The sequence below is a fragment of the Sinocyclocheilus grahami genome, unplaced genomic scaffold, assembly GCF_001515645.1.
Source record: "Sinocyclocheilus grahami isolate Dianchi unplaced genomic scaffold, SAMN03320097.WGS_v1.1 scaffold46.1, whole genome shotgun sequence".
Taxonomy (NCBI): domain Eukaryota; kingdom Metazoa; phylum Chordata; class Actinopteri; order Cypriniformes; family Cyprinidae; genus Sinocyclocheilus; species Sinocyclocheilus grahami.
Genome location: NW_015505225.1, coordinates 1,806,466 through 1,834,405, shown reverse-complemented (window position 1 = coordinate 1,834,405; position 27,940 = coordinate 1,806,466). Strand labels below are relative to the sequence as shown.

Genomic DNA, 27,940 nt, shown 5'->3' with positions numbered 1-27,940 from the left:
GTTTGCACGACAGCACCTAAAGTGAGAAAGAATCGATCGGATCTTATCAAAGTGAGAATATTTGGACAGTCTTGTTGTGTTTGATGTTGTCACTATGGTGCTGGTGGGCCCAAACCGGCCCCCCTTTTTCAGAGTGGACTCTGCCTTTTGTCCCTTTGCCTCTCCGTCTCCACGGTCCTTTGCTCCTCCGCTAATTAATTCATCTGCACATCTCCTTTCCTCAGCCGGCACATTAACCCTGACCACTGGAGCCATCCTCATGGAAAAACGGTCCCTCTCCAAGCATGGAGAGGCACATCGGATTGACCTTTCCACCTCGGCCCCCCTCTCGACCCCTGGCTCCGAGTCTTGTCCCATCTGCATTTCAACACAGTACCAGCGCATATACTCAACCTCCTGCCCCTCACTCACTCACTCACTCTCGCCAGCCATGACACATTGTCAACAGCCCATGGGGGGGGGGGGCTCAAAAACTGCCCTCCTGGGTGCCCTGGCTGCATGCCATCATATCGTTCACTACATTCAGGAATGAAGTTGTGGAAATGCTTGGATGATTTCTGTGTTTAAGGAGAGGGATCAAGCTTGGCACCAATCTGACCTCTCCCTCTATCCCTCCTCGCACACACACAAACTCAGGGAGTGGGACATTTTCATAGGGGGCTTTCAGACCTCCCAGGGCTTTCTGAATGACATTAAAAGTCAGGCACTGATGCACAGTAGCTATGTGACGTATTTGCTAAAACGAGCTCCTTCTCTCTCTGAACCCCTGACCCCGGGACTATTATATGTCTTGCTGGAAAGCAGTCGAGAGCAAGATGTTTTGCTGAAATCAAAGAGGATCAGTGCGGCACCGCAAGGACTGTGTCACTTGTAGATTCTATAAATCATGTCTCGGTGATAAGCTAATTGCCTTATCCTTGACAGCAACTCACTGAGAAAGCAATAAAGGGGCAGGATTACAAGACGTCGAACCATAAAGAGCAGGCCGGCGGTGGAGAAAGAGGGAAGGAGAATGATGAAAGACTGGGAATTGAGAGAAAAGCACAATAGGAAACTAAAGTTAAGAGTAGAACAGCAAAAGAGGATCTTCAAGACTGATGATGTATGAGTGAAGGCATTAAATAATGCTATCAGGATAGTCTAGGATATTCAGGAAGTAACTATTCATGGAATAAAAGTCAAGAGGACAACAACTTTCCATCAAGAGTGTTGCAGCCTCATAAAAGACTATGTGCAGCACCTTTACCCTGTTTTCTGTATAGTATCGCTGACACTGCTGGTCGAAAAGATCTCAATAAACTTAATTACTTCAAAGGTTTGGGGTCTTTAGGATTTTTTTATGTTTTTGATGTCTCTTATACTCACCAAGACTGCATTTATTTGATCGAAAATACAGTAAAACCATTCATATGGTGATTTTTACAATGTTAAGCTTCTATTTTGATATATTTTAAAATGTAATTTATTTCCGTGATGGTAAAACTTAAAATGCTGCTCGTAAGATTTTCCCGTTTATCATAAAATAGTCTTATTATTTTGGAATGTGGAGTGAAAATGAGGAAAAATCACTTGAAATGAACTTCTCTCCACATGAACCACAAAATAGGACCAAATAACTATTAAGAAAATTGAAAAACATAATATGTTGCATTATGGGTATAAGAGGATCTCTCCTCTGTTTAGTGGCGTTTACAGGTCCGGTGTGTAAGTGTTCAGCCTGACTGCCTCAGACATTTCCTGCATTGCTTTGTTAGGCCCCATGGCTGCCACTCAATTTAGAGCAAAGCTATTAGAACAAAGTGCTCTCGGGGGCACAAAGGTAGATTGGGCATGACGTTTAGAAGCTAATCGTCTAAATGTCCCCTGTGCAAGGACAAACTTTGAAGAACAGGGATAATTGATCCAAAATGGAAAGAGTATCTTAAGGAGTTCATGAATGTGTCTTTTAATCTAAATAAAGCTAGATTTTTGTTTTAAATAAAAGCTGTTCTTTTGAACTTTCTATTTTACGTAAAACAATTTTTTTTTTAAATGCATCAGTTTTCACAAAAATAATAAGCAGCATAACTGTTTTCAACACTGATATTAATAAGAAGTGTTTCTTGAGCAGCAAATCAGCATAATGATTTCTGAAAGATCACGTGACACTGAAGACTGGTGTAATGATGCTGAAAATTCAGCTTCGCATCACAAGAATAAATTACATTTTAAAATAGAAAACAATTATTTTAAATTGTAAAAATATTTCACAATATTACGGTCTTAATTGAATCTCTGATCAAATAAAACATTTAAAAATAAATAAATACAAACTATGTGATAATAATTCTGACTGTCTGTATGATGATCTTATTCACTTTCTCTTCTGCCTCAAACAGCATAATTAGCCCCTTTTAATAAAAGAAGTGAGGAAATCATTAACTTTCCTGGGGAAATCCTGTCTGTCTTATCCTTTCCAGCCTACAAATAACACAGGTCCTTCTTGACATCACCATGAAAACTATGTGATCTTGATAAGGACCATGGGGAGTTTTATTAAAAGAGACATCTTCCAACCCCTTCACTTCTTTTGTGGTTTGCAATATTGGATATCAGAAAATGGGACTTTTCCGAACTCAGAACTCAGCTCTCAGAACTTTCACCCCTTCAGTGGGAAAAATCCATATAGGATAAAACCACGTCCATCATCATATTACAGTATGTCTGTTAAATTATATGTGCCATATATATATATATATATATATATATATATATATATATATATATATATATATATATATATATATATATATATATATATATATATATAAACATTGAGTAAGATTAATAAATGCTGTAGAAGTATAGTTCATGTTAACTAAAGTAGTTAACTAATGAACCTTATTGTAAAGTGTTACCCAAGAAATGAACATTGCCAGAACGTGCTGGGATACAGTTAAATACAACATACCGTTTAACCAGCTTTAAGATGCTATCTATCTTACAAGCTTTTACCATTTTAAACAAGGTTTGGTCATCCATACAGCGTTTAGAGTTTGGCAATCTTTCCAAAGTTTAACATGGTCTTCACAAAATTTATTTTATGAAACCAAATGTGAAATCGTCAGAGCCATACATGTGTTTAAGACTTGATTAGCAGGTTCTTAAACGTTAAACTCCCTCACAAGTTTTTATACAACAGCAGGTGTGTTAAAATATCGACGCTCCGTCGCTCACCACTGTAAACCAAGGTTTCCACTCCAGAGACTGTAGGCCGCACCGAGGCGTTTCGCGATGAGAGGGAGCCCTCTAATGTTTAGGCGCTGAAGTAGCAGACAACACGCTGTTAATGGCTGCTGCAGGCCCTGCCAAGAACAACCCAGGCCCACATGAGAAATATGCCGAATGAACAAACACAAAATCTTTCGGTCACACATTTTAATGAATCTGACAGGCCGCTTTTGTCATGGGCGGTACCTGAGTGGGCATATGGCAAACGCTATGTGCAAACTATACAGTCATGATTGTGCACAGAGCAGAACTGTAAAAAGGCAAAAACAGACACATGCAAATTAATTCTACTCATCTGGAACCGCAGACAGGATGACGGCAAAGACATTTGCTGTGCGATCAAACCTTAACTACTTGCATTCAGAAACCTGTTCCGCAGAAGATTACACTAGAAGACGAGCTTGACGGAGTTAGTATGTTGTAATACGTGTTACATATGATGTGTTTTTGCTTTTAAACTTTATTATATGTGCACTTCAATTACATCTAGTCCACTGTATATTCAGACAGACAGTTGAAATAGTCAATATGGGTTCTCTCGAATGCAATACCTCTCAAGCATCAAATGAAAAGAAAATACACATTTAATGCAGAGGTATTTAGACACAAACATTCTTTCTATAACAACAGAATGCTTTAAATCAAACCATACAACCAAATGCACTTCTATCATTACCCAAATACCCCAAAAAATGACATACAGTGCATGGCATTCAATGTATTACAGCACTAAGTCACCAAAAATATATCCATTTATAGCAGACACATGTGCTGGTCAATGCTTCACATTTTCCGACTTTCTTTATATTACATTTGCTTCGTTCCGTTTTTTTTATTTTTACAACATACGTGCTAGGAAAAACCTGCAAGGACCATTAACAAAAACGTGGACCTCTAATGAAAAGCAATTTAACTGCAACATGTACACAAGTAGTATGGGACACGATCCATGCAGTTGTGCACAGCCAGCATAGTCATGGTATGGTCTCGTTTAATATTCGTAGATGACATCAGCGACCAGTGCATCACAGTCTTCATTGGAGATACATTCTACGGTCTGGTTTGGCCTGGACTCAGCCAGACTTGAAGAGGAGAATGGCCACCTGGCCCAAGTAGAAGTAGATGAAGTGTTTCGTCTCATGGGTCACGTAGCTGCCGAAGTTCCTTCCCACAATGCAATGCCACGTAGGATTGTATTTCTTATCGAACTCCTGTAACACGAGACAATGTGGTTTAAGCACGGGAGAAAATGCAAGCACAACAAAAATACAAGTTAGGAGTCTAAAATAACAGTACGGCTCAAATCTCGGCACGACTCACCTTTTTGATGTATGCGGCAATGTCCTTCTCTATGTTGTATTTCTCCATGGCCTGTGTGGCACAGTCCACTGCATCCTGCTGCATGTCTTCAGACATGTCAGCGTTCTTGATCACAGCCTTCCTGTCGGTCATGGTGCCTGAAAACGTAGAAACGAACAAAGATCAGTCTCCACTAAGAGTCAAACAGTGGGGCCATTCATGGGTGCTTCTTCCCTGACAATGCCAGGCAAACTCCTGACAGAATGCCACCAACTGAGAGGATCTGATTTGTTAAGACAATTCAAATGATACTAGATACTTTCATGAGAACTAAGCAGGTCTTTCAGTTCAGCACTAGCATTTGAAGCTAGTCAATAAAGGCCATATTTGCATACCATTAATGCTGGACCCAGAAAACCAACTCAAACGGTTCTCAAATGACACGTTTTGGTATAAAAGTACTTCTTTAACTAGCAAAACCAAATTCTGGGATAGATATAGTCCAAATGCACAGAAAGCACATTTGCAACTAATCAAAAGGCCATAACTGCATATAGGCTCAGAGAACCTAATCAAATAGTGGTTAAATCCAGTATAGAAGTACTTTTGTTAACTAGCAAACCCAATACTGGGATACAGATGGTCCAAATGCATACATAGACAGCACTATCATTTGCAGCTAGTCAACAGATCATGTTTGCATACTGTTAATGCTGAGCCCATAAAACCAAGTGTCAAATTACAATTTTTATTTTTATAAAGTAAAAAATCTAAACTAAAAGTACTTCAAACAAGTTAACTAGCAACACGGTCCATGGAGATTGCACAACGTAAATGTGTTTGCTGCACAAATGCAAACACTGACAGCACTGCCATATACAGGTACTCGATAAAGGCCATATACGCATACTACTAAAGCTAGGCCCATAAAATCAAGCCAAAATATCATTTTTTGCCATTAAATCCAGTATAAATGTACTTCAGTTCAGCTAAGTTAGTTCATATTTGCATTATATTATTCCTGACAAGAAAACCAAGGCAAATTGGGCTAAAATGACATGTAAAATCCAGTACTTTCAACTAGTCAACCAGCAATATTAATATTTGGGATTCATATGGTCCAAATGCACAAGGCAAACTAGTATAGAAAACTACTAACTAATAGATCATACACAGCGGATATCAGCACTTCACACCACATTGATTTAGCAGGTGAACTCAATTATATGGTGGCAGTCAACGGATTCGCTGCTTCAGGTCTGGATTCATCGAGCAAGTCATCGCCAGGTCAGGATGGAGGAATGCTACGCCACACCTCCTCCATTCACAGCGTGCAACTCAACGACACTCAGGTGCACGCGGCGTTCTCACTGTAGCGTCCGAATTTCAAAGTCAAATACACGCTTTGCTTTACTGAAGCGATAGAAATAAACAAAAATCGCCATTTATATATCTAAAACGAAAGCATCAGGCTCGAAATGCATGCAAAATCATTCTTGTAGATCACCCGAAATGGCAAACTATTCAACTCACCTGTCAGCAATATTTGGCAAGTGACAACAGTCGTTTCGGATACCCCTTCGACGCTATGAGAGGACCATACGGATCAAGTCAAACGCCGACTGGTGCCCGCGCTAAAATCCCTGGCTCTCCACAATGCCGTCCTACACAGCGCTCGCCATTGGCTGCAGACCAGCCGCTCCCTGCGCCCCTCTGCCAGCATCTTATTTCATCCCACAATGCATCTTTATCCGGAGACCGGAGGGAAATGTGCTTGTTTGGTTCTAAGCATCAGGACTGTGTGGGCCAGAACATAGCTTAAATTAGACTCGGTGGACCTTCGCAATGAAAACACTTCACTTATTGCAAGGTTAGAGGTATTAATCTGTTGTTCCTCTCATGCTCGGTCCCACGCAGTGTAATGCGACTAGAAATGTAATGATTCTGGCTACAATTCCGGTTCATCAACGAGTTTCTTAGAATTGTATAGAAATATATGGACAAATGCAATTAATTCGACTTAACTGTCTGCTATCAAATTATGAGATTATTTCAGGTTTCAGCAGAATTAGAATGCAGGCATATATTATTTAACACAACAATGTCCGATTCCTCACTGTTGGTTTCGATTCTTGTTTTTTTTCGATTGAAGGAACCTATAATCTCACCATGACTGCAGGATAAAGGTCGTAGAAAGTTTCCTTCTCATAATATGAAGCTTTATTTGTAAAAAATGACGATAGATAAATGTTGTCTGCTTTGCCCGTGACATTAGTCATAGCCCGCAGCTCAGCAGGACATGCGTTTGTCGCATTAATTGAACAAGACATGAAAAGTGTCTCAAATAAATGTGCACAGTTCAGCTGAATGATGAAGTGTACTTTGACTGTAGGCCTATGCTTTGCACAAAATGAACAAACTGTGTACACTGAAACAAAATAACCAGAACATTAACAATAACTGAGAGAGCTCGTGGTTTATCTGTCAATCAGGTGCGCTCGCGGCCACTGATCTATGCTCGGGACGTTTTCTTTTATAAGTATCATTGGCTGATAGAAATGTAAAAAAAAAAAAATAGTATTTTAGATGGAATAGATCCAGACCCTCGATCACGGCATGATCTGTTGTGTCATGCAGCGCTCTAAATTGTGGACAAGCAAGTTCCACCGAAAAATAACCTCTGAATCGTTTTTTTGAACTGGTTCATTAAAGCTATCTATCCGATTCAGGAAACTAATCCGAATTCTACTCGCTTTTAGCGAGCATGAGGGAGGCGAACGGTGCTTCTCAAACGGAAGGCTGCATAAAATTCAGATGATCAGTACGGACTCGTTTGCTTTCAGTTTATTTTCGTGAAATTAAATGTGTGCAGCCTTCCGTTTGAGAGGCACCTATAGATAAGCTTTGTTGAACTGAAAAATGCCCTGAATGAGGAGTCGATTCCCCTTGATTCCCAACGCCTCGGAATCGATTCCCAGCCCTAGCAAAAGGTGCGTTTACATCATTTTAAAGGCGGCATAAATGCTATCCAAAAATTAATAATACTCAAATTGCTGTCGTTTATAAATTACCACTCATTACTATGAAACTCAGAAATGTGTATCTTTACAAGTTATCGTGACAACCAGTCTATTTCTCACAACATAAGTTTTAGTTGATTTCAATGGACTTGGCTAAATACTGTCCCTGTGTTCCCTATGCCCTAATCCCTTCAAAGGGTTTACCCTCCGGAGTGAGAGCTTCCAAACTAAACTGTTTCTTGAAGTGCCCTTCTGCGTCGTCATCACAATCAAATGATCATGCAAGAAATCCTTCATTCGGAAGGGCCCTTAAAGTGGCCAGTTTGAGCACTTTGGTTTGGAACGACCCTTCAATATGGCGCCCATGATTGTTTTCACTCCGAAGTGCCCTTCGTAGGGCGATATATCCCGTTTGGAACGCACCGTTCATTGTAGTTAAGTAAATGATTCAGATTCATTCTCAAAAAGAACCGGTTCAAACGAGTCATTCTTCTGAGAGTCGGGAATACACTGATTTGTAGCGTTGTATTTTTTTCCATTTACTATAAAGAACCGACTTATCTACTGCAATAAACGTATTTTCCCTAACCAATTCTTCGTAATATAATTATCCTAACAGTAGACGGTTTTCAGTTACTAACCAACACTACTAAGCGCATTAATATAGAATTCAACTTTTGGGCGGAATCCAAAATTAAAGGGACAGCTAACTTTTTTTATAATAGCAGTAGTCCTGTAGCTCTCATAACTGAGCATGGTGTTAATAAAGCAATGTGTTCGATTACCAGATGATGTATCAACTAATAAAATGTGTACCTTATGTACAATATAAATTAATAAACACAAATAGCTGTCATCATTTACTCAACCTTCACATCTTTCCAAAACTGCACAACTTACTTTCTTCTGTAGAACACACATTTTGAGATTTTGAAAAATGTGCACATTTGTGCAACATTGTATGGACAAAACCCGTTGAAACATTCAACATATTTTGTTCCAAAGTCAAACAAGCTTGACACGCTATGACCAAGTAAGTAATTTTAAATTGCAGAACTGTACCCTATAAGAGTCATAATTTCACAATATTCAACAATTCAAAAGCATTAAAAAAAAAAAAGCAAAGGAACACTTCTTTTGTACCAATGAAACCTTTATTTAGGCAAAAACGGTTCACTAAAAAGAAAAATGCTAGCAATGTCAAAGCATCTACCGTCCACATTGGGACAGTGTAAAGCTAAAAATGCCTGAGTAAACCCCTCCCCATCCCAAATGCACTTTGTTTACCATACTGTTCCTGTCGATTCCATCCCCAAAGACTGCTCCAGCATCTGCTCCGCCAATGTGTTAAAAAAAGAGAAGGGCCAAAATGTCTACATTTTCCACTGAGGTATAGAGAAAATAAAGGGGGTAGGGAAGTACTTTTGAATTGCGGCCTTAAAAATCCTATGATCCTGGGAGCAATTGATCCTGTTCCATGTATCCAGCATTCCCTATCCTATCTTCATTATGTACTGATCCCAGTGATCCGGCATCCACTGAGCCTCTCCTCCAATCCAAACCTTAAGATACCAGCAAAATCAAAACAAAGGAGGCAAAGAGTTAGAATCAAATCCACTCAAACCTGCCTTCTTTGATGCATGCATACAGCATTAAGGCCAAGACAGACTATCAAAACTAATAACCTAACACTAAGACTGAATCAAACATGAAAGCTGCAATCTGTCTTTGGACACAAAAACCCAACTAGACGTTTGACCAGTACATCTTTACAATGCAACTAAAGATACCACCTCATTTGAAAGTGATCTAAAAGTGGTTCAGTTACTCAAATCATTCCCTAAGGGCCAACAAGTCTCTTTTTTGATGCAATAGAGGTTTGTTCTAGAGTTCAAATTCACCCCTTTTACGCAACATCAGATTTAGCAATCCTTTATTACAAAGCATCAGTTCTGTGACACTTATAGAGGAAGACAGCATAAAACAATTGAGAAACCCACTATCCCATGAATAACTTTCATACATGGCATTTACAAAAATATTGGGAGCCATAACATAACCCTTTGTTTGGTCTATGAAAAAGACTTTGTATTTAAAAAAAAAAAATTTATGGGGAAAAGAAATCAAAGAAGTTGGTAAAAAAAAAAAAGCATGTTTAAAAACTAATGCAGGGAGAGAGAAAAAAATTAAAAAAAAGAACAGAAAGACATTCATAAGATGATCATTGTCTCATGAAACAAGAAAGGTGGAATTAAAACATGGGGTTTGTGTAAAGACTGTAAAAACAAATGGTTCAAGGGCTCCGAGGGCATGTTTAGGAGCGAGAGCGGGAACGGCTATGGCGCGGGGAGTACTGCGGGGATCCTCGGCTACGGCGAGGGGAGTAGCTTCGGCTACGGTTGTTGCTGCGGCTGCGACTCCTGCTGCGACTGCGGCTCCTTGATCTTGATCTTCCATAGCTCGGACTGCGGGGACCGTCCACCCTCACACGGATGTACGCGGTTTCGCCCTGGCAGAGACAGAACTTTCCATTGAGCAAGTGTAGTTAATATTGTCACTATACTTACCAGACTTCCTGCAATGAAACATTGCTCTTTGGTTGTACACTAGTATTCAACCAGTATTTTCTATTATTCAACCTGACTACACAAGACTTCCAGTTTGACAAGGTTTAGCTTTGGTATTCACAAGGAAGGGTCAGCCAATACTGGATTTTGACAATATAATTAATTAGCCGGTAACTGGTAAAAAAAAAATGCTGAACTGTTACAAAATTAAGTGGCTAATGTTCAGTAATTATAAAAATACAATTTAAATTTTGTCATGAAATAAAGTACAAGAAAGGGAGAGAGATTTATTTTTCCTTTAAGCTGCCATGTACAATATGAATATACTATTTTTTTACTTTATTCTTACCTTTTTGCACTAAAATGTTTTCTTTAGCACAAAGAAAAAGTTTGTATAACATGCATGCATGTATACAGCTACCGCTTTCTTACAAAGCAGGCGATTAGACAAGTTAAAAATCTGGGCAGCATTTCCACAATAACAAGGTTAATATTAAAAAGAAATACATTAACAATACCTACTTAACATATGACAGCAGAGAAACTGATTTCTCACAGTAATTCATAGTTCCAAGATGCAGCTATTGATGCCAATTAATTGGCTAAATTGCTACGTCAAAATAGTTTCACTAAAACAAATTCACTTAAAACATAGAACCTCTTAGCACAACATTAGGATTTGCTTACCTTAGGAATATTCCAATGCTAAGCATATCCAAAAATCCAGATTAAAATCTCAAACCTACCTCGTGAGACCGGAATTTTGTGTTATCCAGTTTGCGAACGGCGTAGGTCATGTCTTCTTTGCGAACAAACTCCACCACACCAGTTCCATCTCGGAAAGTATCAGCGTAACATACATCACCTGCTTCACGCATGTGATCCTTCAGATCCTGCCAGCTCCCGCTCGGTGGAAGCCCTGGAATCAAATCCAACAAATCAATACAACAAAGATTCTTCAATTAGCTAAATCTGTGATGCTAACGTACCTGATACGATTACTCTATTCTCTGAACGTCTGGAGGGGGGTCCATATCTACCCCTAGGAGCCCCACCACCACCGCCTCCACCTCCTCCTCCTCCTCCACCACCACCACCGCCGCCACCGCCGCCAAAACCTCCTCTCCCACTCCTGGGAAACTCCACTCGAAGACGATAGCCATCATAGTCATACCCATCACGGGCATAAACAGCATCCTCTGCATCTCTAAAGGAAACAGAGCAGGAAAGCATGTAAATACCAATCTGGCATGAAAAACCAGTCAGTGAGGCTAGAGGTCGCACTGAGTTAAACTACAAATAGCAACTAATATAACCAGCTAGTTAAGTGACTCAACACTTAAAAGTAATGCAAAATTGCCTCAAAATACAGAAGAGGTCAGTGCCAAAAAGTCATTTGTAGCAAAAACTTGTCTTAGGACAACTGTAACTTTATTTGTTCTATATATATATAGAACAAATAAAGTTACAGTTGTCCTAAGACAAGAACGCATTTTGGTTTTAGGACAACTTTGAAAGGTTTTGATCCACTTCAAATGTTGACTACTATAATTTTAAGTCAAGCGCAATTCATTTGTCTAGTTACAAAGCTAATTTCCATATCCAAGCCTAAGGCAGGCTTTAAAGCCTAAATGAAACTTAAGTTTACACATTAAACAAACATGTTAGGTCAAAATAAACAACTAAGTTGCAAAGCCTGCACTCATTGACTAAAAAAAAAAAAAGTTAATATAAACGAAGCTCTAGAAACATGGTGAGCACGGCTAAGCTAATTAGCATGTTAGCACAGAAAGCAAAAGCAACACGCTCATTTACAAAATTACACACTTGCTTATATATAGATTGCAAAAACACAGTTTTCAGAGAACAGTTTTTTTTATTTGTATAATTTCAGAAGTGAAACCGGCAACGTGGAAACCAACAGACTAGCCTTTAAGCTAAAGGCTCAAGGTTCAGTTGTACCCACCTTGGGTCTTCAAACTCGACAAAGGCGAATGGAGGTCCGCCTCGTCGGTTTTTCAGATCTATGTCTCGAATGGCTCCGTACTTATAAAACACATCTTCGACATCCTTAGTGCGGATATCAGGGGGCAGATTGCCCACATAGATGCGGCAGTCGTTGTTTCCAGCAGGGCCGCGGATCACACCACCACCAGACATCTCTGCACCGCTATACCTTCGCCTTCCTGCTGGGCAGACAAATAAATGCAGACACTTTTTGAGTCTGATATATAGCAGCTGTTTGTTTAACTTGCGAAACACGTTAAACAAACCGCAACACCAGTCACATACAAAACAAAGAGACTTACTATTGTTTGAAGCACGACGAGAGCGTGTTTCCTCTGGAGAAGCGCGGTTCGCTTCCTCTTCAAGCGCGCTTTACCCACCGCGGATGAATCTGGGGGAAACAGGCTGAAAGGGCGGGTAATGGAGTAGCTACATCCGCGACGCGAAATAGTTCGGATAGTGACGTCTAAAACAATACAAATATTTTATATAGGTGGGTAATTAGTATGGATAAGGGGCGAAAGGGTATGTCAAGCTTTTATTATATACCTTTGCACTGACTTGTTTGGTCCTCGGGTGAAGTCAATAGTCTACTTATTATTGTTTGCACCTGCTGGCCGCTGCTGAGGTAAACTGTAGATTACCGATTGACTTACATGGAGACAAAGTTTAAAATAGAATAAACCATTTACAATTATCCGTATACCTTGCGATTTAAGGCATGTGAATTTATCTCTTTATTCATATATATAATAGTAGCAATAGCCTATATAGTATAGCCTAATACTCTAATAACGAGCATATGTAGCCTACTAGTGTGTTTCGAAAGATTAGAGTCCAGAGACACATTTTCTATCTTCACAATTTTATTGCAGCGTTTTCAGTTTGTATTCAGGTTGTCAATAATTTAATTTCACTTTTGTTTTGTCAATAATACATCAAGCCAGACATTCAGAATCATCAGATACTCATAAACTTGTAATCCATGCAGTTATTATTCATCAGAACAAAGGCTTTATTAAAGCTTTAGATGACAAAAGGGTAATTACAGAAGCATGTATATCCTTATCTATCCAGAGAAACTCTTAAATGTCGACAGTAAGTGATAAGGATCAACATAACAGTCAACTGTAACTTTATTAATACTCCATTACTTTCCTAAAGAATTATCCTGGCAACAAAAGCTATCATTTTACAATGTTTTTAAGACAAGCAGAGGACACCACAAAATTTCACATCCTCAGAAACTTACTGAGCAATCACTTTCATGTGTGGTTTTACTGTATATCAACATCACATTTAGGAGTAAATAATCTACTTATGTTTGAGTGTTTTATATGGAGGTGGCAGTGAAATCTGCTAGCTTTCAGCTAATGCTGGATTACGGGAATCAGTGGCATTTCAATATGCGTAGCTGGAAAGGTAATGAGAAAGACCGGTGGCTCCGCTGCTGTCACCACAGACCGTGTACTTCCCTTGAGAGGCCAGACTGTTGATCTGAGGAGAAAAGAAGTAGAGAAGCAATTAGAAAGAAGATCTATTTATCTTTATCTATCTGTCTGTCTGTTTGTTTATGTATAGATTTGGTTGGCATGCCTCTGCTCGTTTGATGAATTCCTCGGTTGCGGCGGCTTCATTCTCTCTCTGTCCACGCCAGGTTTTCAGAGCTGAAGCCTGCAGAGCTCGGCCGAATGAGAAGGTGAGAGCCCAGGGTTTCACGAGTGAACAGTTATTGATGGCATTTAGGTTAATGGAGGCCTCCTCCTCACTTTGACCTCCTGAGAGAAAGGTCACCCCTGAAAGTGCAGGAAGTCTGTAATCACGCAGTGTCCAGACTTGTCACTGAATCTGAAATCAGGTTTAGAGTTTGTAATGTATCCTCACCTGTCACTGCGGGCGGGACAGTACGCCGCAGAGCAGTGACTGTTGCCATGGCAACCTCCTCTGCACTGTATTTAGTTGGGCAGCCGTGTCCAGGGGTCACCATGTTGGGCTTGAGTAGTGTGCCTTCCAGATACACATGATGATCAAACATGGCTTTGTAGACTTCTGCAAGCACCTGAATAAATGACAGTGAACGTGTAAAGCATAAGTTCACTCAGAAACTGAAAATACTTTTTTGTCTTGCTCTCACGGTGTTCCAAAACTGTGTAACTTGATTTATTCATCTATATTAACTTTTATTTATTTTTCTATGTTCATATGTTGTTTTGGACCCCATTAACTTTCATTGTATGAACAAAACATTTGGAATGACACGAGGGTGAATAAATAATGATGAGATTTTCATTTTTGGATGTAATATCTCTTTAAGAAGTAGAGTATAACCAACCCTCTCTGTAACGAACTGGCAACGCTTCAAATTGTGGTCTCCATCAGGTAGGATCTCAGGTTCCACTATGGGTACAATCCCATGCTGCAAGTACAGTTGGGACAAGAACTTGAGCTTTAACAAATCTCCATTTGCATCTCTTATAAATGAATTTAGCCGAATGAACATTTTACCTGCTGACAAATACTAGCATAGCGAGCAAGGACTTTAGCATTTTCTTTAATGCACAGGTTTGATGGGGTGGTATCACTGATTTTCATCACACAACGCCACTTTGCAAAGTCAGCTCCATCCTTTTTATATTGAGCGCAGCGTTCTGAGAGCCCATCCAGACCTGTTGAGACGGTAGAGCTGTTCAATTGTGACGATCATTATGTTCTGGGTCCTAAACTGACCCTAACTGGATTCAAGACAATTCACACAAAAAATCACAGTATGGAAAATAACCTTTAACATGAACACTTCTCAAACATTACGAAAAAGTAAACATAAGAATATATATTTAAAACTGTATTATTTTTTTAAAACTGTAATATATATTATGTGACCTATATGTGACCCTGGACCACAAAACCAGTCTTAAGTGTCAATTTTTCAAAATTGAGATTTATACATCATCAAAGCTGAATAAATAAGCTTTCCATTGATGTATGGTATGTTAGGATAGGACAATATTTGGTGGAGGTACAACTATTTGAAAATCTGGAATCTGAGGGTGCAAAAAAATCTAAATATTGAGAAAATCGCCTTTAAAGTTGTCCAAATTAAGTTCTTAGCAATGCATATTACTAATCATAAATTAAGTTTTGATATATTTACAGTAGGAAATTTACAAAATATCTCCATGGAACATGATCTTTACTTAATGTCCTGATGATTTTTGGCATAAAAGAAAAATCTATAATTTTGACCCATACAATGTATTTTTGGCTATTGCTACAAATATACCCCAGCGACTGAAGACTGGTTTTGTGCTCCAGGGTCACACATATACATATATATATATATATATATATATATATATATATATACATATATATATATATATATATATATATATATATATATATCAAACAACATATTGTTAACAACGGCAAAATCATTTGTTCGTTCTCCAGCTAAATTCACATGCATGAACTGTATATATATATATATATATATATATATATATATATCAAACAACATATTGTTAACAACGGCAAAATCATTTGTTCGTTCTCCAGCTAAATTCACATGCATGAACTGATAAAAATTAAAAATTGATTCATCAAATATTCAGATCCAGAGAACAGACATCTTTAAAATACCTTGTGTAGTGGTTTCTCCATTAGTCCCTGGCAAGGGGACTACACCTTTGTCAACCTGTGAAGAAAGGGCAAAATGTTTTAGAAATGAAATATAATTTTAATTCAGCTCATTGACTTAAACACCCTGTCAGAAAAAAGGTGCAAAAATTGTACCTTTATCAGTACAGTAGGTGCATATTAGTATCTTAGAGTAGTAATGTGTACCCTGAAGTTTTCAACTTTTTAGGGGTAAATAGAGTTTAGAGTAAATAGAGAGTAAACTAAGTTGCCTCTTTAAGGGTACTGCCCTAGTGACAAGCTGTTGTACCCCTAAAGGTATAATTTTTGTGCAATTAAATACAAAATTCAAATACGTGTTTCCCAAAAGCAGGTTTTGTGAACACTCCCCATATCTGCGATTATTTGGACAAACAGATAGATTTGTCCCAAAAGTATCCCACTGATTGAACTGCACTTGAAATGCTTTTTCTAATCAGACATGAAAGGAAGTTATGGATTAAATGGGATTGAGAAATGCTGCAAGCCAGGTTCAAACTCACAGCACCTGCATGAGCACCAAAGTTCAACATGTCAAAACAAACACTCCTACATTCATACCTTGATTCCGATAGTGATGCCCTTGTCCTTTATCATCTTGACGAACAGGACACCATCATCAGAGTATTGGTAGAGTGTTTCGTGGAAGAAGATCACTCCACCGATGCAGTTATCAATGCGGTCATCAGCGGTGAAGAGCACCTGGCGGTAGAGGCGGCGGTTCTCCTCGTTGTTCTCTACCCCTATCTGGTTCAAACGCTTCCCCAGGCTGCCTGTTAGAACATCCACAGGATCAAAGTGAGTTCTTGCGGATTTCTTTCACACTGCAATTTATGACGAATAACTGGAGGAAGCCACACTAACCTATGGACTCGTCTGCAGCTAGGATGCCTTTCCCTGTTGACACTATGCGCAGAGCTATCTCGTGTAGCTCCTTCTTTTGCTCAGTGGTGAGGGGCGGAAACTGATGGGTCATCCTAAATTTCCAGCACAACCTGAGGATATGAACATTGTAATGACATAATCATAAACACGAGTACATTACATAATCAAGATGGGATATCAAAGACATCGCCATATATTGCCTAATGCCTTTGTGCTGAAGTCGTTTATGCTTATAACAGGGTCTGTATGGTTCACATACAATGTAAGAAAAAAAAAGTAGAACGTTGAAATTTAAAATCTAAAGGAAAATTACCAGTAACCTTTTTTTTTTAAGTTTGCAAACATTTCCTAAAACATAACAGTGTGTAACTTGAAATGCGGGTAAAGATCAATATGGAAAATTCCTTAATATTAACAGTACGTTGTAGAATTTTAAAATTGTGATTTCCAGGCCTGGAAAATTTATGGAAATTGATGACATTTTTAAAAAGTCTATTCTATATGCACAACTATAGAACCTTTATTTGGTTAGAAATTGGTTTCTGTGAGTTTAATCTCACATCTAGTATGCGAGTTCAATCCTCATCTAGTAAACATAAACATTAATTAGATGTATTGAATTATTCATATATATATATTGAAGTTTATTTGACAAGAAAATACAATTTCAGTCTTCCTACTAAAATGTCATGTTTAATTCAGTGTTGCTTGTTGTTTCTTTGTAATTATCTGTGAAATGTTCTTTTGAAATGAAATAGCCATCAAAAACAAAAAAAGTTAAACAGATCAATCCAACACAATTAATTCACTTAAAGGCGCAGCAGCTCTTCTGCTAAATGTTGTTCAGTTCAGAAATGCCAAGCATTCACTTTCACAAAAGCTTAACAAAGATTTCTGCAACTCTGGCAACTTTGTTATCCACAGCCACAACTGAAGCACATAGACACAGTTTACAAGCCTTATGCATATATAAATGACTCTCTTTATGAATAACTAAATCGCAAAAGTACTGCAAAATATGTTATTCTCAACTTCTTGAAAACCTTTTGAACCTTTAGCAGCATTTAAACACAGCTATCCAGAAAACTGATCGTGCATATATGACTTAAAAATGATTTTCTAAATGGTACTTTTTAGTAATAAAAACCTTACAAAGTTGTTTCTCCACTGCGTATTTCACAAAACAATTGTAACTCAAAATGGTGATGGCAGATAATTCAACAGATGGGATTACTCACCAGGTCAGAGCGGACTGACTGACTCAGACTGAAGGGGCTTTTTCCTGCAGACGAGATGAGACGTGACTGATTCTTTAACAGTGCCAGTGTCCCAGTTCTTTATGAAGGTGAAATCCCAGGGGATGCTGACACTTGTGTAAGGGCGGAGCTTAACGTCATGCCCTCATTAAGTTATTGGAGGAGGTGTTAAAGGCCACCAAGGGTTGCCCACCTGATCCCATTTCTCTAGCAGCATGGATTCTCATTATTTTTCACAATGCAATGCAACCGAATGAGATTTTTTTACATTTTCTATACTGCAAAACTTGGTGGGGTAGCGTGGGTGGTTGCCAGGTTTTTACTATACAGCTGTTCTGGGTGGTTGTTAGGATAGTTATGTACTCAAAATAGCCCAGATATGGCTTGAATCCCCTATTCAGTGTAAATCAATGGGATTTTTTGCCGTTTTATTATCTGCCTGGTGGCCTAAAAGCCACATTATTTGAAGGATCAACTTTGTAACCTGTTGGGTCTTTCAGGCCACATCCGCTGTATTCCCGTCAACAATATAATTAGATCATACACGCCTCAGGCGAATCCTCAAATCTCTAGTCAGCTGAGACTCCCATCATACCCTTCGGAATGTTGGCAGTCACAGAGCGGCTGAGATTCAAGTATATGTGTGGTAAAAAATTAGGTGGGGTCATGGCATAATTTCTAGTTCTATACAGGTGAGTAGAATTTTTAGATGACTTTATGATCTAGTTTTCAAGGACAAAAAAGAGTCAAAGTTTGGAGGTTCAGTTTACTAAAGCATCTATCTGTTATGAAATTATGTGAGCAATGCCCTAAAAGTGGCTTTAAGTGTAATTTATTCATATCACATGTAATATAGAAATAGCCAGACTTATTTAGGAGCCTGTTGTTCAATTCTTAATATGAAACCAATAAGGTACTGTAGATAAAAATGGCAGGTTTAGAGGGATACCCAATGTTTCATTATACATAAAGGACTGAACCCATTGGAAGTAGACTCTCAGGAGAACTGTTAATTTATGGATATTTTAAGCCACCTCTACTGGGGCTGTGATTTTTTTTTTCCTGATACCTAATTAAAAACATTAATAATGATGCTTTATCTGGTGTTCAATTTTCAGCCCTATTAAGGCTGCTCCCATTTGGGTTTGTCATTGCTCTCACAAATAGGTCACACCAAAGTCTCAAAGTTGGAGAAATGTCTCCAGGTATCATTCACAGATATATATTTTACCATTCTATCTTCTGAATTGTAATGACATGAAGTTCTATTTTGGGGACATATGTTGAGAATGATCTTTACTGTACTGCTGAAAACTGATGAAAGAATGACAGATAATCAAATAATGGCATAAATATTCAGATACTTATTACCATAATAACGGCATACTACTTAATATAACCTCAACTGTATTGTGTTGCATTGTATTATTATTAAATATAGCACTATACATTCCATTGTACTACTGTACTGTATATTTCACAGTATATTTAATCTGTGAATCAATATATTAATCAACATATTTCATATATTGGTAATAGTAAAGTTGTAGCATATTAGCCTTTTATATTGTACCCAACAATGGAATTTTCACCATTTTTCAGTGACTCTTTCTGCAGGTTACACTGATACACAAATAGATGGTGACAGGTGAGTCTCAAATGATTTGTTCAAAACAGATTCATTTAGGAGTGAAACAAGTGGCATGTCTTTATAAGTGAGTTATTGAATCATTCACTCAACTGTTCAGTTTAAAAACATTGATTCATTCAGGAGCGAAACAAGTGGTACATTTTTATTATCAAGTAACTGAATCATTCATTCAAATCTTTTGTTAAAAAACATTGATTCATTTAGGAGCGAAACAAGTGACTCGTCTCTGAGCGAATCATTGAATCATTTACTCAACCATTTTATTCAAAAACACTGATTCATTCATTAGCGAAAACAAGTGATATATCTTTTATGAGCGAGTCATTGAATCATTAACTCAAATGTTTCATTCAAAACCACTGATTTATTCATTAGCGAAAAAAGTGACACGTCTTTTTGAGAGAGTCATTGAATCACTCACTCAACAAATTTGTTCAAAAACAGATTAATTTTTTAAAAACAAAATACTATTCCTGGGAAGTTGATTCAGCTTTGGCTTCATTTGGAACTATTATTTCCAAAAAAGTAACTGGCAATATTGTGTCTAAAAAGGTCACAATCTATTTGTCACAGATTATCACCCTTATGGTGCCACAGTAAACTGGGCATCACTGTAACCGATATAAAAATAATAATAATTGAAATTATATACTCCTTTCCTTTATACACAGGAACTAAATAAAACCCAACAGTTCATATACTATTAAGACAAATATTGCCTTATACTAGGGCAAAACTTAACTTTCAAAACAGAGGTAACATTGTTAAAAATCTAATACGCTTTCTGTATATTCAGATGAAAAGAAATATGATTATTAAATAAGACTCTGTAGTAATACTTGTTATTGACAAGACTGATCACATAGATCACATAGACTGATTTGCGGGTGAACTATTAGAAAAATACTGTGCCGTTTTATCTCATCTTTGGCAAAACACTAAATGTTACAGAGAGAAAAAATGAGTTCATTTCGGTTTTCTGTTTTCACGGAGAATTGGTTCCTATAGCTTTTGTTTTAGCCCCTGCTGTGTCTTCATTTACCTTAATCTTCATTAAGGTAGGAGACAAATCTGCAGGGGTGGATGGAGAGTTCAGTAGGTCACACTCAAAATTCTGAAGCAGGTCTAATGTTAAACCTCGCATTGACCTTTCCGGTCGGTCAGGATGATTCTTCAGCTCGAGGATTGGCTCAATGGGACTTTTCTGCAGCAGCTGGGAGTCAAAAGACATGCCGTGGAAAAACTTCTGGCTCTGGAAGAGCTCCAGGCAGTGTAAGCGACGTGTGGGGATCTTGCACAGAAGCTGTATTCAAACATGATTTTTAGAGTTTGAGGAAGACTGCTTTGGAAGTTTCCATAAACAACAGGGTTATACGCCATTCAGATTTGAAGGTAGAAATTAAAATGTAAAAAAAAATGCTGAGAAATTAATTTAAATGAGATGTTTATTTAAATTAAACATTGTTAGTATGAACTACCTCTAAATGATATCTTACACATAAAATATAGGGTATTTCAATAAACATTAGAATTAATTAATACAATAAGCATCCATATATATATATATATATATGAATGTATAATAATAATAATAAAAAATATTTATGGATGTATTGTTAATACCCATAAAGAGCTCCAGGCAGTGTAAGCGACGTGTGGGGATCTTGCACAGAAGCTGTATTCAAACATGATTTTTAGAGTTTGAGGAAGACTGCTTTGGAAGTTTCCATAAACAACAGGGTTATACGCCATTCAGATTTGAAGGTAGAAATTAAAATGTAAAAAAAAATGCTGAGAAATTAATTTAAATGAGATGTTTATTTAAATTAAACATTGTTAGTATGAACTACCTCTAAATGATATCTTACACATAAAATATAGGGTATTTCAATAAACATTAGAATTAATTAATACAATAAGCATCCATATATATATGAATGTATAATAATAAAAAATATTTATGGATGTATTGTTAATACCCATAAAGATCAGATGATATTAATAAAACAGTTATTTTTTAACATGTATTTATATTTCACATAATACATGTGTTGTAATATGTATTACACTTATATATGTAATATTGTTTTTTTAATTGTATATTCTGTCTAGGAATATAAATCATAATGAAAATCTATAAGCCTGTAAATAAACATATGATTGGTTTTTATTGTATTATGTATGTTTACAAATATCAATCAAACTTTTGCGCAAATATCTAAATATATTTTAACTATACATTTTCAGTGTGAGTTACTCTTAAATTACATCTTTCACATAAAATATGGGGTATCAATAAAATACATTATGTATTATGTACATTATGTAATACATTAATACATCAAATACAAATGTATCAATGTTTTAAACATACATTATAGAACTAACATGTAATGCTATAATACATAATTTATGAATGTATAATAAGATTATTATTATTATGGATATATTGTTAATACTCATAAACATTAGATGATTATTAATTAAATTCATGAAATATATATTAATAAATGCTTTCTACGTGTATTTATATTTTAAACATACATAATACAATTATATTATTGTATTTTATTGTATTGTAATGCATGTGTATGAATATCAACCATATTCAAAACCTATATGCATGTAAAAAAAAATGGTATTATGTATAAGTATATAAATCATAATTAGTCTAAATGAATGGATGCAGATTATGTATAGCAGCTCACCTCTATGAGCAGGAAGGCCAGAGCTGGACTGAGGCTTGCAGGCATGTCATATGGACACTCACTGACACTGGCCAGCATATCACAGTGATCTGCTTCCGCAGGCAGAGGAAACTACAAGTCAAAATAATCGAGAAAAGGCTCACAGTCTGTACAAGCAGCCCGTAGCATTTTCTACACATCACTGAGATCTGCACATTGAGACTGACACATCCATCACGTATATGCTCAACATTAGATGATTATTAATTAAATTCATTAAATATATATTAATAAATGCTTTCTACGTGTATTTATATTTTAAACATACATAATACAATTATATTATTGTATTGTCATGCATGTGTATGAATATCAACCATATTCAAAACCTATATGCATGTAAAAAAAAAAATGGTATTATGTATAAGTATATAAATCATAATTAGTCTAAATGAATGGATGCAGATTATGTATAGCAGCTCACCTCTATGAGCAGGAAGGCCAGAGCTGGACTGAGGCTTGCAGGCATGTCATATGGACACTCACTGACACTGGCCAGCATATCACAGTGATCTGCTTCCGCAGGCAGAGGAAACTACAAGTCAAAATAATCGAGAAAAGGCTCACAGTCTGTATAAGCATCCCGTAGCATTTTCTACACATCACTGAGATCTGCACATTGAGACGGACACATCCATCACGTATATGCTCATCTTGCAGTACAGCCTCTAGATATGTCTCACCCCTCCAGTGGCTAGAGCATAGAGAAGAATACCAAGAGACCACCAGTCTGCAGCGTGGCTGTACGGACCGCCGCTCAGGACCTCAGGAGCTGTTTAATGACCACATCATGTAATTAAATATCCATTTTTACAGAAGTAGCTCATTTGCTTAGAGCTATAAGTGTCTTTAGTTACTGTCAGATATAGCTGATGGTAAACACAGTCTTACTACGGAAATCCTTTCCCGTTTAAAAAGAGTGCAGTTCAGATTTCAGCCTCACCCATGTACTGTATTGTGCCGCAGATAGTAAAAGCTCTATCCCCGTGCTCAAGACGGCGAGACAGCCCGAAATCAGTCAAGCATAGGTGACCTAAATGAGACAGCATTAATGTGTCTATTCTACAATTCCCTTTTCTGAAAGCGAAATGAGTGCTTCACAGTTGGGATGGACATTTGAAAACAATCCAAAGACACAAAAGATATATATATATATATATACACAGTATATATGTATATATACTGTATATGGTTGTTGTCTTGGTATATGTGAAACTTATGCAAATATGTGTATATGTTTGCTTTTTTAAAATATGATATGAATTTGTTTATGATATATATAGTAGTAACGTGGATGAACTATGCATATATGTTCATATTATACAATGTGAAGTTGTTACAAATTTGTAATTTCCCATTTAAGCACATTTTTTATATATATATATATATATATATATATTCCTGACTGCATAATAAATGTCTAGACCACACAATAGCAGCAGTGATATTTCTCTGGTTGAGAAAATAGGTATAATTATGTCTTCCAATAAGGAAATTGTATAGAAAATTGTGGGATAAATTTGGAATTAATGATTATTTTAAAAAGGAACTAAATATCTTTAAATACAGATCGTTCTGAATTATTAAAATATAACGGGGTTGAATTTTGATTGCGAGTATATATGTACACACACACACACACACACACACATGCTTTTCTGAAAATCCATAGTTTTTTTCAATGCATCTATAACAGTTTAATAGTATATTAAAAGTGATCATGCCAATATATAATGTAATATTTTTGGTAATAATGCTGTCAGATTTATTCAATCCCTTAAATACTGAACCTACATATCTGAGGCCCCTTTTCAATCACTCCTGTGTAAGAGACAAACTTGCTAATATATGTATATGTATATATATATATATAATGTGATATATTTTAAAAAGACATGCTGCTTGTAGAGTTAAATCAATTATATTATTAATAAATTATATGACTGAATGAATAAATACATAATTATACTGTATTGTCATTTTATTCACTATATATATATATATATATAAAATCTGTCAAATATTTATGTAGTACCTAATACTTATTTTCATTGTTAAAAACCATTTCACTGTGTAAGAAAAATGTGATAATATAAAGACAGCATGCAAATGATAATTAATTAATTAGTATATTAATATAATAACATTACAATATTACCTGGAAAATATTTGATATATAGTTGGTAATTAGGTTAATTAATATATTTGTAAAGTATATTTGTAAAGCTATTTTATATAAAATATTACATTTACATATTCTTGGAGACAATATTGCCATAAATCCTTCAGTAAGCAAGCTAAAGATGACTGTGTTGAGGATAAATTCTTAAAGTCAAATAAAATACTGAAATGCTTTTTATATTAAAATTTTTTTTTTTTTTTTAAATATATAAAATATTTTTGTCAGTAGAATAAAATAATGTCAGGATTTCAGACCAGTCTTTAGAAAGCAGAAAGAAAAACTAAGTAATGAAGTTCAGTAAGTGTGTTATAAATTACATGTGTTATATTTGTGTGTGTGTGTGTGTGTATATATATACACACACACACACACACACACACAAAAAATATAATACATTTAATTTATATATTACATTAACGTTGTAAAAATACCTTACAGAATTCATTTTGTAACTTTTGTAATGTTCATTCTCTCAAAAGCCCTCTGGACACCCCAGTTTGAAGCCCCCTGCTTTAAAGCCAAGGAAAATAAGGAGTGGGACAGTGGGTATGTGTGTGGTGTGACTCACTGATGAAGAGATTGCTCTGGCTCTGCCAACAGTCCCGGAGACTGAGGAGGAAAGGATGTCTGACTTGTCGCTACAATGTAACAGTTGACAACACAACATGAGATGGACGTGAGTGCAGGCGCTGAGAGGAAGTGGGAAGAAATCATAATGGCATGAGCAAAACAATTGAAGCATGAAATGTGTGCATGCTTATAGGGTATTGACTGAGAGGAAGTCAGCGTTGTCCATGTCTCACTGGCCCGGTTAGAGCCAGATCAGACGAGCTATAGCTGACACAGAGCGCAGACTGAGAGCGGCGCAGTGTGACTCACTTGAATGATCACCTCCTCTTTGGACTGCTGGAGGACTCCATGTCTCAAAACCTCAGCTTTGGGTAAAACCTAACCAACAGTGACAGCAGAAATTCTGGAGCGTACCAAACAAAACACATTTTCCAAAAGGCAATAACATGACAGGGAATTCAGAACAACGCAGAATAAATCACCTTAATAGCATAAGTCTCATCTTTAGACATGTCCTTCACCTTCAGGATTGGACCAAACGAGCCTTTAGCTACAAAACCAAGAATCTGAGAAAAGAATCACTGATTAAAAAAGACAAACTAGTTTTAAATCACAGGATTTAAAGGGAGTGTGATTAATGGTATTGAATGTGCACTTGTAGTGTACTTCAAATCTTAAAAGTAATTAAAAAAAAAGTATATATAAAATGCCACTTTGGAGTGTCCTTAAAAAGAGTACACTGTCATGATTATTTCCTAACATACTTAAGTACACTTTTAAAAAGTGCACTTTGCAATGTAAAATTCAAGTACATTTTAAATAATGATATATTAATAACCTTTTGTTATGCTTTAAAGAAATACATTTATTTTGATGTGCTGACTAACATACTAAAGAAACAATCAAAAAAATTGTTAACATTTAAAGTAAATATTTTTTAAATGTACTAAATTACAACCTCATTGCTATAAATGTGTAATTACAAATGTATTTAAATACCTGACATATAAGTTTCAATAGAAATGACAATAAAGCATATTTTAGTTTACCATAAAAGCTTATCAATACATTCAGCAGTACAACAGAAGTAATTATGAAATTACATATAAAGATGCTTAAGTCCTAGTCATCAAAAAAGCATTTCTAAGTTCAACTAATAGCATGTAATATAAACTATGGTACATTTTCATTTAATTTCAGTTAACATTACATCCAGTTCACAATTGAATACACCCTTTTAAAGCATATTACTCAAAAAAAATTCTCTCTTTAAAGGGGTCATATGATGCGATTTCAAGTTTTCCTTTCTCTTTGGAGTGTTACAAGCTGATTGTGCATAGATAAGATGTTACTTTTTCATTTCAGACATTTCACCCAAAAATGAAAACTGTCAAACCTGTATGTCTTTCATTTGTGGAACATTAAAGGTACATTCTTCAAAATGTCTCTTTTTGTGTTCCACCGAAGAAAGAAAGTCATACAGGTTTGACTTGAGGGAGAGTAAATGATGACAATTTACATTTTTGGGTGATTTATGTGAGGATTTTATGACTTGTGGCTATGAACTACCTGTAAATGCTTATGCCCAGTAAACCTGTGAGGAAATTCCGGCAGGAAAATGGAAATAAAGCCCGGCAGTGTCCACTCTACACGAGGCCCCTCAGGGTTTGAGTCTGAGGGCCGAGATTGCTCAGAGACGGGGTATTCTCTGTGCTGGGCGCTGCGTCTAAATAGACTGTGATGAACAAGCTGAGCCGGGAGAGACAGGGATCTCCTCTTCACCAGCGATGCTGATTCCTGCAGCAAAGACGACATCATTCATAAAAACTATACAAAATCACAAACACTTATGATAACATATAGGCTAATGCTTAACCGATCACTAGCTAGTGTGCGTTCAAATGTAAATATGCAATGGTCCAAAAAGACTACTAAAAGTTCACCTAAAAATAATCATTCTGTCATCATTTACTCACACCCAAGCTGTTCCAAACCTGTATGAGTTTCTTTCTTCTGTTGAACATAAAAGAGGATATTTTGAAGAATGCGTGTAACCAAACATTTGACGGACCCCAGTGACTTGCATAGTAAGGGGGAAAAATAATACTCAATGGGCCATCAATTGTTTGTTTGGTTACACGCATTCTTCAAAATATCCTCTTTTATGTTCAACAAAAGAAAGAAACTCATACAGGTTTGGAACAGCTTGGGTGTGAGTAAATGATGACAGAATGGTCATTTTTGAGCGAATTATCGCTTTAATTTACATTTAAAATGGTCACACTTTATTGTAAGGTCCAATTCTCATATTAACAAACCATTAACTACGACTTTTGCCTCAATAAACTACTACTTTGCTGCTTATTAATAGTTAGTTAGGGAGAAATTTTAGAGCACTTCATGCTTCCTTCTGCTGACAAGCTTTATGGAGATGCTGATTTCATTTTCCAGCAGGATTTGGCACCTGCCCACACTGCCAAAAGCACCAAAAGTTGGTTAAATGACCATGGTGTTGGTGTGCTTGACTGGCCAGCAAACTCACCAGACCTGAACCCCATAGAGAATCTATGGAGTATTGTCAAGAGGAAGATGAGAGACACCAGACCCAACAATGCAGATGAGCTGAAGGCCACTGTCAAAGCAACCTGGGCTTCCATTACACCCGAGCAATGCCACAGGCTGATTGTCTCCATGCCACGCCGCACTGATGCAGTAATTAAAGCAAAAGGAAGCCCAACCAAGTATTGAGCACATGTACAGTAAATGAACATACTTTCCAGAAGGCCAACAATTCACTAAAAATGTTTTTTT

The 27,940-nt window shown here is 36.7% G+C and overlaps 4 protein-coding genes across 5 annotated transcripts in view; all 4 read right to left on the bottom strand.

Annotated features, from left to right (window-relative positions):
• Positions 1-3,851: 3,851 nt before the first annotated feature.
• On the bottom strand, positions 3,852-6,275 carry dynll2a (dynein, light chain, LC8-type 2a). Its single transcript, XM_016268508.1, has 3 exons — positions 6,103-6,275; positions 4,591-4,727; positions 3,852-4,481 (listed from the first exon to the last, which is right to left on the bottom strand). The coding sequence occupies exons 2-3, from the start codon at positions 4,720-4,722 to the stop codon at positions 4,344-4,346; spliced, it is 270 nt and encodes an 89-aa protein (XP_016123994.1). The 5' UTR covers positions 4,723-4,727; positions 6,103-6,275; the 3' UTR covers positions 3,852-4,343.
• Positions 6,276-8,721: 2,446 nt separating this feature from the next.
• LOC107582602 (serine/arginine-rich splicing factor 1A-like) lies at positions 8,722-12,651 on the bottom strand. Of its 2 annotated transcripts, none has more exons than XM_016268507.1 (5): positions 12,466-12,651; positions 12,123-12,345; positions 11,146-11,363; positions 10,903-11,075; positions 8,722-10,098 (listed from the first exon to the last, which is right to left on the bottom strand). In XM_016268507.1, the coding sequence occupies exons 2-5, from the start codon at positions 12,314-12,316 to the stop codon at positions 9,904-9,906; spliced, it is 780 nt and encodes a 259-aa protein (XP_016123993.1). In that variant the 5' UTR covers positions 12,317-12,345; positions 12,466-12,651; the 3' UTR covers positions 8,722-9,903. The 2 variants fall into 2 exon arrangements, with proteins under 2 accessions (XP_016123993.1, XP_016123992.1); XM_016268506.1 differs by having other exon boundaries at positions 12,123-12,342.
• A 368-nt stretch (positions 12,652-13,019) lies between these two features.
• aldoca (aldolase C, fructose-bisphosphate, a) lies at positions 13,020-18,044 on the bottom strand. Its single transcript, XM_016268502.1, has 9 exons — positions 17,962-18,044; positions 16,703-16,833; positions 16,400-16,611; positions 15,803-15,857; positions 14,669-14,829; positions 14,496-14,579; positions 14,048-14,222; positions 13,760-13,959; positions 13,020-13,660 (listed from the first exon to the last, which is right to left on the bottom strand). The coding sequence occupies exons 2-9, from the start codon at positions 16,812-16,814 to the stop codon at positions 13,565-13,567; spliced, it is 1,095 nt and encodes a 364-aa protein (XP_016123988.1). The 5' UTR covers positions 16,815-16,833; positions 17,962-18,044; the 3' UTR covers positions 13,020-13,564.
• Positions 18,045-20,108: 2,064 nt separating this feature from the next.
• Positions 20,109-27,940, bottom strand: part of LOC107582645 (putative serine/threonine-protein kinase F31E3.2) — a 9,224-nt gene continuing 1,392 nt past the window's right edge. The window contains exons 2-9 of the mRNA XM_016268558.1: positions 26,699-26,926; positions 25,612-25,695; positions 25,439-25,507; positions 25,079-25,197; positions 23,321-23,472; positions 23,061-23,149; positions 22,802-22,912; positions 20,109-20,933 (exon numbers count right to left, since the gene is read on the bottom strand). Coding sequence (XP_016124044.1) covers positions 20,616-20,933; positions 22,802-22,912; positions 23,061-23,149; positions 23,321-23,472; positions 25,079-25,197; positions 25,439-25,507; positions 25,612-25,695; positions 26,699-26,926 — 1,170 coding nt within the window. The 3' untranslated portion in view covers positions 20,109-20,615. The remainder of the gene's footprint in view (positions 20,934-22,801; positions 22,913-23,060; positions 23,150-23,320; positions 23,473-25,078; positions 25,198-25,438; positions 25,508-25,611; positions 25,696-26,698; positions 26,927-27,940) is intronic.